This window comes from Neolamprologus multifasciatus, chromosome 10 (assembly GCF_963576455.1).
Source record: "Neolamprologus multifasciatus chromosome 10, fNeoMul1.2, whole genome shotgun sequence".
NCBI lineage: Eukaryota > Metazoa > Chordata > Actinopteri > Cichliformes > Cichlidae > Neolamprologus > Neolamprologus multifasciatus.
In genome coordinates this window covers 11,350,816-11,363,070 of record NC_140448.1, presented here as the reverse complement: position 1 = coordinate 11,363,070, position 12,255 = coordinate 11,350,816, and the positions used below count along the sequence as shown (strand labels likewise).

General features: G+C 41.1%; 1 protein-coding gene across 2 annotated transcripts; it reads left to right on the top strand.

Annotated features, from left to right (window-relative positions):
• The first annotated feature begins 38 nt into the window (after positions 1-38).
• On the top strand, positions 39-11,487 carry LOC146509648 (cyclic nucleotide-gated cation channel-like). 2 transcript variants are annotated; one of them, XM_085175418.1, is made up of 7 exons: positions 39-2,678; positions 3,480-3,588; positions 3,704-3,814; positions 4,287-4,463; positions 4,945-5,052; positions 5,166-5,272; positions 7,133-11,487. In XM_085175418.1, exons 2-7 carry the CDS (start codon positions 3,488-3,490, stop codon positions 8,593-8,595), a joined length of 2,067 nt encoding a protein of 688 aa, XP_085031544.1. In that variant the 5' UTR covers positions 39-2,678; positions 3,480-3,487; the 3' UTR covers positions 8,596-11,487. The 2 variants fall into 2 exon arrangements, with proteins under 2 accessions (XP_085031544.1, XP_085031545.1); XM_085175419.1 differs by having other exon boundaries at positions 39-3,588.
• The last annotated feature ends 768 nt before the right edge of the window (positions 11,488-12,255 follow it).

The window sequence follows — 12,255 nt, the reverse complement described above, 5'->3', positions numbered from 1 at the left end:
AATTTACTATTATGTTTTCACTTTACAACATTAGGTCAAAGTGGATGCTTTGTGATTGGTTACTTGTAGATCAAAATAAACATGTTGTAATTATATAGCACTAATTCAGGGACTTTATATTGTAAGATAAAGTCTCTACAATATTAGAAGGAAACCTCACACACCTACTTCGCACATCTACACAACCCACTATGAGCAACAGTGGGACCTCTGGTTAGACATTATGTCTAAGATTTTTAGGACAGAGTGCAATAAATTCAGTTTTGCGGAGATTTAAAAGCACAAATTTAGAGGTCGTCCTGGCTTCAATGTCTATAAGGCATGCCTGTAGTTTACCTAACTGACTTCATGGAAAAATATAGGTGGGTATCATCTGCATAGCAACAAAGCTGTCCTATTCAGTTTCTTGTTAAACACAAATACCTGCATGTCTGAAGGCTAACATGTCTAACCTTGAAGCAGTTGGACTACAGCAGCAGAAGACCACACAAGGTGCCACTCCTTTCAGCTAAGAACACAAAAACGAAGCCATAATTCTCATCGGCTCACCAAAACTGGAAAATAGAACGATTGGAAAAATGTCGCCTTGTCTCATGTGTCTGGATTTCTGCTGCACCATTCAGAAGGTATAATCAGAATTTGGTGTAATCAGTATGAAAGTATGGATTATACCAACAATTTTTTACTTGACACACTTTGGGCCCCTTAGTGCCATCTGAGCATCATTTAAATGCACTGTTGGTGACCATGTCTGTGTCTTTTACATGGCTAATATATCAGTTTATCTGAATAAAGTGACGTATTAAGTATAATTAGTGATGCTGGATTCATCATGCAAGAAATGCATCATCTTGGCTCAACATCTTGAAGGGTATGAACAAACAGTGGTTGGTATAGTTACAAGTAACCATAGAAGAGGATACATACAAGTCTAAAAACACTTTAACATTTAATATGTTTAACCTGATGTTATGCCCGTTCTCCCATGACTTTAAGCATTCTCCGAGTACTTTCAGTGTATTAGATCTTTTGTTTTGTGAATGATTGATCCCAAAATGTACTCAGGAGGAAGTTCTTTGTTTCCAAGCACCTCTTACATCAGATACCTGTTGTTGTTTTTTTACTGCTTCTCCTTCCTCTTATCTGAGCTTCTGTTAATGTTACTACCTTTATGCTTTATGTTCTTCCTCTTTTTCACCATAAAATCCCCCACCTGTTTTGTTTTTAAAAAAAAAAAAAAAAAACTCTGTAAAAGAAAAAAACAAAGCGCTTACAGTTTCTGCGTTTACTCGTCTCTTCACAGTCCATCAACAATCTCGTTGCCCAACAGAGATAGTAATGGCAGATTGAAGTTTACTGTTCACTGGGCTGAATCTTAGTCAGATGGAAAGTCCTCTGGGCTTCACTCCCACTAAGTTTTTGAGGATCTGATTAAAGAGGAAACTGCCAGGCTCTGTCGGAAAGCTGCATGATTATGAAGAAGTCTCATGTGGTCCCCATCGCCTGGGTTTTCAAGCTCCATTTGCAGCGGAGAGTGTGGCTGTGGTGAAAGTTTAGACTCATAAACATCGCTGCTCTTGTTACTTTTTGTCAACAAGAGAAGATTAAGCAAAATATTTCAAGTCAAACTCTCAAAATCAAACTGTCAACAATCATAAATATCCCACAGATCCTAATGATCCCATCCTAGATCATAAAGAAAAAAGGCTAAGTTTGTGTTTTACCTTATATCTAAGGTACATCCTGGCTCCCCACCTCTCACTCTATAGTAGCTGGAATAGGCCCCAACCCCCCACGACCCTGATAAGGATAAGTGAATAGATGGATGGATAAAGTTTCACAGTAAGTCTACAAATATAAGTGTACAGCCCTAAAATCATATGTTAGTACAAAGGTACTGTGAGCAAAATACACTTAATTCCTCACATTTATTATATGCAATGTAATGAGACAGTTCATAGTAGGAATCAGCGCAGGAGCAGCAGCATAAGCTTGACTACATTCATGTTTCTGTTTCTGCTAATCTTCCTTTTTTGTACTGCACACCTCTTTGAGCCAAACCGGCTACTGTTAAAATGACCCATCTGCTCAGACATGAATGAGCTTAAGAAAAGTTATCATTGTGTTTATGAGAGCGCTCGCAAGCGAACAAGGGTTATGATATGTCATTAAGCCGATATGTTACAAATGCTGATGAGCTGTCAAGCAAATATGAAAAATGTCAGACTAAGAAATGCTGAGAATATGAATCAGGCAGACTACATATATAAAGAAAACCAAATAAATCAGATGAACTGGCTGCATTCTTTTGTTCTGTTTCTCACGATTCTCCTGAGTAATACAAGTTAAAAGGAACAAGGTTTTCCTAGAATACTCTTCAGTTTGATGCTGACATCAAGGCTCTCAACTACTTGAAAGATTTCCACACCTTCCATCTCCCACCCCTACCTGCTTCCTCGGCACTCAGCCCATCTGAGGATGAGGTGGACCACGTGCTCACGCATGTGAGGAGAGCGCTCTTCGAGAGGAGGCTCACAACCGAGAATGGTGCAAGAGCAGGACTTGCATCCGGCGTGGGCACAAAGGATAGATTGGCTGGTGAAGACCAGCTCTGGGTGTCCCTGTGTGAAGTCACCATGAGGATTTTTTTTTTTTGGACTAATTCAAGGAAACTAGAGGTAGGATGATATGTTTAAGCTGAGGCCAGTTTGGCATATACTTTATTATGATGCTAGTAATCTACATTTGCTGTGGAGCACTGTGGAAAAAAGTTGTGTTGCGTAACATATTCAATAAGCGGAATTAATAATTATTTGCTAAAGTAGAGGGAAAAAGTCTCATCTCCACATTAGTAAAGTTACAAAGTGTGGACTGGCAGGCAGCTGGATGACTTTAGGGGTGAATTATCACTCTTTGTGGCCTCAGCAGCCATCGTGCTGTTATGTCATGCCACACTTTGCGCTCTCTCAGCAGCCTGGTTTCCTAAGCGATGTGGTTCCTGAGGGAAAGCAGCTGACTGGTTCACTGAGCCACAGAGCTCCAGGATGGCTTTGTGTGTGTTTTCATTAATGACCCACCAATTAGTCACACAATGGTAACAGTCATCTAAGCACCCCATCATCTGTCTGTGCTGCAGGGAGAAAGTGTCACAGCAGCCTTAATGTGACTTTTTGTGCTTTAACTGAACTTTGACTGTGTATCTAAAGTGCTGCTGCGTCCATAAAACTGAGCTTTTTATTTCTCATGAGTCACCACAGCAACCACCTGCTGTATGATGGGCTAGGTTAGGGACTATCTACCACAGTCCCAGTTGTCCCCCACCGCCCCAGTCCCCTGACTATTATCTGAGACATGCACTATAAACACTTTTCTCTCCTGCCACAGTGTAACTGAAGCAGGAGAGCATGTCCAACACTCCACGATATGGATTAAATGGCTGTAAGTGGGTCTTTAATATTAGTGTTTGTCCTTACTGTCAGATCTAAAGATGACGGGCCAGCTGGCAGAGAGAGATCGGTCTCCCCACAATCTGTCAGTGAAGACCAGCTTGGAGGAGGAAATCGAGAGAGCAGAGAGCATTCTCAGCAGGTAACAAGAGCTTCCTCATGTTCATTATGTTTTTCTCAGCGGTTTTGTTCAGAGACACAAAACAGAGGCTCTAGTAATGGCTTAAAGAAGCCGGGCTGTCACTTTTTCCTACTAGGGTCCCATCGATCTGTGATGACACATCCTCGGAGCTGCAAAGAGTCGCTGCTCTTGACCCTCATGGAGGCGGTTCAAGAAATTCTTTTCAAAGGACCGGAGCCATCTCAAGGTAAACCTGTGATGACTCAGTTGTGGCACGTCAGCATGGTATGGCAATTTCAAATGGACTGATTCAAGGAGCTGAAAGATTATTGTGGAGCTCTTATTACATATTAAATAACTTTTTTGTAGCAAAGGTCTGGCTTTGTAGAAATGGCTATAGAAGAGCTTTTTGTCTTTTTTCATGAAGGTCGTCGACTGCTGCAAAATTCATTACATTTGTCCAGTGAAAATCCTTTGACCTCTGATGGGTTGCAGGAATTTAGAGTCCCTTTTTTCATTCAGGCTTTTCAAGATTTTCCAGTCCTACAGATAGAAAAGGAAAGACAAAATGAGGTCTCAAATCATGTGCGCTAATTTGCAGCTCTGTGATGGTTTCGCACATTAACTGTGTTTGAACTGATGCCTTTTGACATGATTTTAAGTTATAAAGCTGCCTAAAGATGCAGAGACAGAGGTGTTGCGTTCCTTTTGTGTGTCAGACTGGTGAGCCTGGTGGTGAGACTGCGGGAATGGGCACACAGGAGTCTTTTGGAGGAGGAGGAGAGGCCAGACTCTTTCCTGGAACGCTTTCGTGGCCCTGAGCTGAGAACAGCCCCCAGTCGCATCAGCAACACACAACTGGATGCCAATGGCAACAATGCCAAAGGGATCTTTAGGTATGCCTGGGTACCACCCTGAACCTTTACTATGTACACCTTCATGTACATGCATAAGGAGTACAGAGTTACACTTGAACAAATCACGATGGGACTTTCTGCTTCATGGCTAAAATAAATCCTTGAAAGGTCTTATTAAGTTGTAGAGACACCCAGAGTTACAGACAGTGTTTATTCCGCTCAGTGCTGAGGCTGTAATTTATGTTGTCCTTGCTGAAATATAGGTTTACTGCAAGGTGCTATGTAAGGAAAAGAAGATCAATTGAGCTTTAAATATTTTACATTTAGTAGAACATCACAATATTTTAAAATGACCCGAAAGATGTCACATTTACAAAAAAAGTAGCTGTCTCATATAGCTGTTAAAACATAATTATATAGCTATTGTGTTGTGATGCACTATATTGCTGTTTTTCTCTCTGTTGTTGTGCACTAACCATTTTTGCTGAGTGTCATAATCACAGTCTCCTTTTGCTTACAGGAAAAAGTGGGATTTGTTTGTGGTGTCTCCCTCCGATGACGTATACTACCGCTGGTTATTTGTTATTGCTTTGGCGGTGCTCTACAATTGGTTCCTTGTTGTCGCGAGGTAATAACACTACAGTATGTGCGTCAGTGGGGCCCTGCAGCCTCCAGAGGGTGTACAGTGTAGTGTTCACTTCTTAGACTAGAGCACTAAATCCTTTTTAAATGCCTTTCCAGGGCATGCTTTGACGAACTACAAGTGAGCAACTACATCTGCTGGCTGGTGCTGGACTACCTCTCTGACGCTCTATACATAACAGACACCTGTGTTCGACTCCGGACAGGTATGCCACCTAAAAATGTAGCTTCTGGCCTTCTTAAATTTTAGATTACTCTGATGACATAGTTTCCTCTCTGCTGAAAATTGGTACACCCTGTTGAATGAGTCAGTGTTTGCTTTCATTTTATATTTTCTCAGCTTTCTAATTCAAACCTCGCTGCTTCCTTTTATTTACACATCAAATGCAAACTAACTTTACATTTTAGTTACAACATTCACTAAATAACAATATCACCAAGTAGATGACCCTATGCTAAAATTTGCTTGTGAACACATCAGGGATGCATGATGAAATAAAACCATTAATGTGTGTGAAAATGTGTGTGTGTCTCCAGCACAACACACAGCACCATGTACTGTTAAATTCTGTTATTTTAGTATTGTGCCAAAAAACTGATTGTCTGTCAAAAAGTGATTTACAGTGTTTACAGGTGTTTTTTTTAATATGTAAAGTCTACACCTATATTGGTAAATAGACTTTAATGAACAGGATTTAGAAAGAGGTTATATAGAAAATGTAAAAAGTACCTGTTTTTCCAAGTATCTTTATGACTCTGGTTTATTGTACCTACATTATAAGCAATCTAGTTTACAAAATTACTGTTATACTTGTTGTAATGTCTGCTGCCCTCTTGGGCAGATCACCTTAAAAAAGACATTTTTAATGTCAACAAGATTTTTTAACTGGCTATATAAAGTAACTTTGCCAAAAAAGTGTGGCTTCTAACTTGTAACAGGAATGCTGATTAATGTTTGCTATAGATGGCTTGATATGAGGCATGCATTTGACACACATATTATAGGCCAACAAATTATTTACAGCAGTTTAAATACGGGCAATCGGTTTTTGGCAGGACATGTTGACCACCAGCGCTTGAAGCGTGCAAAATGCTTCACTTAATGAGTTTTGACCACTCAGTCAAACAAGTCTAGCAAACATAGAGGTCCCAGGTGTATCCAATGGTAGCCCTAGTTAGCTGTATAGGCAGAGATCATTCTCTAACTTCTGATGTGGAAGCAGGCCTGAAATATGGCAGAAACCAACTGAGTTCATAAAAAAACCCAATAACGGTTACCCCTGGTCATTGTCCAAGAGAGAAAGAGTTAACCTAGTCACTAGCTTTATCTGCTGCTTGGTACTTGACATGGAGCACATGTAGAGGAAGAATGTTGCATGCTAATTTATAGCTAATGCTAGCTTGGTTAGCAAGGTGCATCAATAGACTCTGTCCTGTGCACTGATATCATTTTATTAGTGAAAAGAGGAAAAAAAAAACAATATCAGAGCATCTCGAATGGGCTTTAATTATTTTTAACTGTGTAGAAAGCCATATCATTAGTTCAGTGATATGAATAAAAAAAAGGCTATTTTTAGAGCTAGCCTCCTGTGGCCTTTGGAGGAAATGCAGTTTGGTGCAATTAAAGCCCTTTCACATAGGAAGCAGCATGAGCTGCACTGATATGATCACGAGAATGTGTGTCACACTACACCACAAAGTATGTGGCACGTGCCAGTATTTCCTGGGTGCTTCCAGTTGTGCTGGTGTTTGCCTGATACAGTAAGAAACTTTTTGGTGCAGTGTAGTAAAGAATGTGTCTGAGAGCACAATGTAGCACAACCCATGCCACTTCCTATGTGAAAGGGCCTTTAGGCATTAGCTTCAGACCCAGAGATTGCCACTTGGATTTATCAAATTATGCAGCTCAAAAAAAAAACGGAACAATGTGCTTAAAGACTCTAAAATTAAAGCTGAGAGGATCTAATCTACCAGTTTAACTGTTAAATAAAAACTTGATTTGAGCCGCCCTCTATTTTTTTTCATCCACCACCAAGCTAAACACGAGTTTTATTTATTTTTCTCAGGGTTCCTGGAGCAGGGTTTGCTGGTGAAGGACCACGCCAAGCTAAGAGACAGCTACATCCGTACATTACAGTTTAAGCTTGACTTGCTGTCCATCCTGCCCACTGACCTGGGGTACATCTCCACAGGCATCCATACACCACAGCTCAGGTTTAACCGTCTGCTGCGCTTCCCACGCATGTTTGAATTCTTTGACCGCACAGAGACACGCACCAACTACCCCAACATCTTTCGCATCTGCAACTTGGTTCTTTACATCCTGGTCATCATTCACTGGAATGCCTGCATCTTCTATGCTATATCTAAGTCTTTGGGATTTGGCTCAGATACGTGGGTGTTCCCAAACATCTCTAAACCCGGGTATTCCACCTTGACTCAGAGTTATGTCTACTGTCTCTACTGGTCGACTCTTACCCTTACCACCATTGGAGAGATGCCTGCCCCTGTGCGAGATGAAGAGTATGTGTTTGTGGTCTTTGACTTTCTTGTTGGGGTATTAATCTTTGCTACAATTGTAGGAAATGTTGGCTCAATGATTGCCAACATGAACGCCACCCGTGCCGAATTTCAAGCTCGTATTGATGCCATCAAACACTACATGCACTTCCGCAAAGTCAGCAGAGAACTGGAGACACGTGTCATCAAATGGTTTGACTACCTCTGGACCAACAAGAAAGCAGTAGATGAACAGGAAGTGCTAAAGAATTTGCCAAACAAGCTGCGGGCTGAGATTGCTATTAACGTCCACCTGGAGACCCTGAAGAAAGTACGGATTTTTCAAGACTGTGAGGCAGGATTGCTGGTGGAGCTTGTGCTTAAACTACGCCCTCAGGTCTTCAGTCCAGGCGACTACATCTGCAGAAAGGGCGACATTGGTAAGGAGATGTATATCATTAAAGAAGGGAAGCTGGCTGTGGTGGCTGATGATGGGGTCACACAGTACGCTCTCCTCACCGCTGGTAGCTGCTTTGGTGAAATCAGCATTTTGAATATCAAAGGTAGTAAAATGGGAAATCGTCGGACAGCCAACATCCGCAGCTTAGGTTACTCTGACCTCTTCTGCCTCTCTAAGGACGACCTGATGGAGGCAGTGACTGAGTATCCAGATGCTAAGACTGTGCTAGAGGAAAGGGGCCGGGAGATTCTGATGAAAGAGGGTCTTCTGGATGAGAATGCTCAGAGTGGCGGGCTACAGAAAGAGGACACAGAGGAGAAGGTGGAACGATTGGAGTCCTCTTTGGACACCCTTCAGACTCGGTTTGCACGGCTACTCAGTGAATACACACACACTCAGCAACGGCTAAAGCAGCGTGTCACTCTGCTGGAGCGTTTCCTCAATCAAACAGACTGCTGTGCAGAGGCAAATGTGAATGACATGGATGAAGGTGCAGGGACAGTCACTGAAAATGACTCTGGGTTTGTTGCCCATACAGATGGATCACCAAGAAATCACCTAACGGAATAGGAATGACTCTTTAAGACTATAAGAAACCCATATGATGCATTTTGTCTGCTTTTACTTGTATTATGTGAAGGTTTTATCAGTTTAGCAATTGCAAAGAGAAGTTTGCATGTTAATAAATATAAGAAGAAAATTTACAACACTGCTATGACCATGCATTCCTTGAGTTCATAAACCAGTGACACTGAGATAAAGTTGTAAAGTTACTTCCTGAATCAAACCAAAACAAAAGATGGAATACGTGAGAATATATTTTAAACTGTAAATTAAAGATGTATTTAAATGCTACCAAAATAAAGGGAGTGATTCTACACTAAACACCTGAGACCTGCTCCAGTTTACAGTTTCTAGTTCACCTGTAAACATCTTGTTTTTGCTTGCATCAGCGGGAGACTCAGTTCTCTCCATGTCCTGTATATTGCGCTCTGGGTGTGCACACATCATCTCTTGCCACTCCTTGAGGGGAAGAAGGAGTCCACAGAGAAATGGTTTGCGGTGTTCAACTGCACAGGGATCTTTTTATGCGTGTCCTTATTTTGCAGGTTAGACTTACTTGGGCTCTTGAGGGACATCTATGGAACGATCGTATTTCTTGCATTTTAAGCAAAGTGACTTAAAATGGGCTAAGTGAATAACTGCTCAACTGAGTTATTATTAATCTCTGGTTCTCCTCCACAGCGACCTGTCTCCCTCCCCTCAACCCCAACAGGTTGTGGCAGATGGCCTGAGCCTGGTTCTGCCAAAGGCTTCTTCCTGTTAATAGGGAGTTTTTCTTCCAACTGTCGCCAAAGTGTTTTCTCACAGGGGGTCGTCTCATTGTTCAGGTTTTCTCTGTATTCTTGTAAGGCCTTACCTTCCATTATAAAGCACCTTGAGGCAACTACTGTTTTGATCTGGCGCTATATAAATAAAACTGAATTGAAACTGTAACAATAACAATAAATAAATAATAATCATTTAAAGATGAATCATCACCAGCTGCAAACTCTGAAGAGATTTTAATGACTACTAATCACTGTGGTTTTTTCCTTGCAATAAAAAATATTTGACACAGCTAAAAAACACATTTCAGCTTTTCATGTTTCTCAAAACTGTTTTTTTGGAAACATGAAATATAAATGTGCCTGTCTCTAAACAACTTTTGGTCATCTCCTCTTGTTTAAATGTGCTATAAGCTAAAAATAAAATAGATATGATAATCTCACTTGACGCTTAGGTTTAGGAATCAGTAGTATTTAGCTAGGTTTAGAAAAAAATCATAATTTGGGTTAAAATACACTAGGAGTCAACAACATTGTAAAAAGGCAATATTTGCAAACTTACTAGGCATTTACTGGCAGAGATTCTATGTGCACTTCTTTGCAGGACCAAAAAATGTCTACGCAATTCTGTGCCTATTAGCAATATTAATGGGACTGATAACAACAAATACTCGCCATTCTGTAGTCTAAATCCAGCATCCAGCCATCATGCAAGGCGAGGAAACAAGATGATCCATTAGAGCAGGACCCACTGCCAGAATCCTAATGTCTGACACGACAGTACAACCCAGTGTTCTTGATCCTGTGGTTCAAAGCTGTTTTGGTGGCAACAAAGGGCACCTAAAGTATTTGATGCATGTATGGATTAGTGCATGTCTAACTTGCTATTGACCTTAAATTTCTTTTTACAAAGTTTACTCAGTCAACTTTCCTCAAAGTCTTACCTTCAAATAAACAATCTGCTACCACTATATGAAATAACTTACTCCCAGTTATTTCATGCAAAGTCACTCACTGCGGGGGGGAGACTGGGGATTTTCCAGCTATTCAGCCTCTGCATTCCAGGATACAGCTCAACCGCATGAACACTGTAGATAAGCTCTACTGGAACAATGCCTCCGGATCAGATCTGGCTACAGTAAAGAGGCAAGGCATAATAGCCCATATCCCTTGCAGACCCTGAAGGAGTTGGTGGTATCAGGTACCATGACTAAATCTCAAGTTACTTTCCATGGACAACATGAATAAATACTGTTTCTCTCTGATAAGAAACAAATGGCATGTAAACCACTCAAACCTTGAAACCAAACTTAAAAATAAATGAAAGGCTTATTCTGGGTACATACACAGGCCACTTTGTTAGGTACACCTGTTCAACTACTCACAAATGCATATAAATGATCAGAAAAACAGCACCACAGCAAATCAGTGCATTTAGACATATGAGGAAGAAGGTAATTTAAGTGACTTTGCATGTGGTTGGTTGTTGGTGCTCGACAGGCTGGCCTGGGTATTTAAAAAACTGCTGATCTGCTGGGTTTTCCTGCACAGCAATCTCTAAGGATTACAGAGGATGATCTCAAAAAGAAAAAATACCCAGTGAGCAGCAGTCCTCTGGGAGAAAAGGTCTAGTTGATCCCAGTGATCAGAGGAGAAGGGTCAGATTGCTTCAAGATGACAGGAAGACAACATTAATTAAAAAAACACTGGTTACAACTGAGATATGCTGAAGAGCATCTCTTAATGCACAACATGCCAAACCTTGAAGCTGATGGGTATAGCAACAGAAGACAAAACATGGTGCAAGAACAGGAAACTAAGGCTGCAATTAAGACCAAAATTGGTCAAAAGATGGAAAAAACCTGCTCTGATGAGTTTGCTTTTCTGCTGCGACATTCAGATAGCAGGGTCAGAATTTTGTGTCAGAAAGCTGCTGCTGGTGGTGTAAGGAGAAAAATATTTTTTTTGGGCCTCATCGTACTAACTGAGAATCATTTAAACACCACAGCCTACACCCAGCAGTTTCATCTTGATGGCTCCATCTCACCAAACACATCTTCTCAGACTATTTTCTGAAACATGACAATGGGTTTACTGAATGCAAATGACCTCCACACTCACCACATCTCAATCAAACACATGTAGAAATGTTTAGCTGATTTAGAGTTTAGAAATGTGTTAACATAGAATCTAGAATTATTGTAGAGACATTGACACTGCCCTCAATGTAATAAAGGCCTGATGGTGTCCTGAATTTAGGAGCAGAGTATAGGAGACCCTCCCCAGTTGAACTGTGAAAGTAAAACAGAGAGGAGTTAATCCTGAGAGGAAATTCCCCAGAGAATGTTTGGGTGGGGGTCTCAACATTTGACCTGGATAACTGTGGTCTGGAAGGGAAATGGGTTTTTTATGACCTCTAGGGAGTCACCTACACCCACAGTGTTTTAACTGTCACGCACACACATCCACACGCACACTCACTTACGTGCACACACATACATACAGGTATGCTACACAGTCACACACGAGCACTCACATAGACACAGACAGAGTTTGCAGCACACCGTAGGGGGGTTTTATGATGGGGACACCTCTATAAAGCTGGCTGTAACTAACAAAGGGGTGAAGATTTTGCAGAGGGACACACCGGCCTCGTCTTCCCTTCTAGAAGTGCATGCTTAAATGAAGATGAATAAAGATGAATAAAAGTTTTGTGAAAATGACTACTGAGTTCCGGTGCCGTCTCTGGAAGTTTCGACGAATAAAAGAACAGGGGTAAAACTGATTTCGTAACACACAACACCAGAGCAATAGATGTTGTGGAACTGGATATTTGCATTATGGATGTGCAGCCAAAAGAAGAAGAAGGGGAGTCCACTCCAGTACTAGCAAAGTGTACCTA

Bases quoted from the DNA above. Each gene is read 5' to 3' on its own strand.
- LOC146509648 (XM_085175418.1), top strand. From the start codon at position 3,488: ATGACGGGCCAGCTGGCAGAGAGAGATCGGTCTCCCCACAATCTGTCA. The intron at 5,053-5,165 runs GTAATAACACTA...ATGCCTTTCCAG, and splicing joins TGGTTCCTTGTTGTCGCGAG to GGCATGCTTTGACGAACTAC. The intron at 5,273-7,132 runs GTATGCCACCTA...TATTTTTCTCAG, and splicing joins CTGTGTTCGACTCCGGACAG to GGTTCCTGGAGCAGGGTTTG.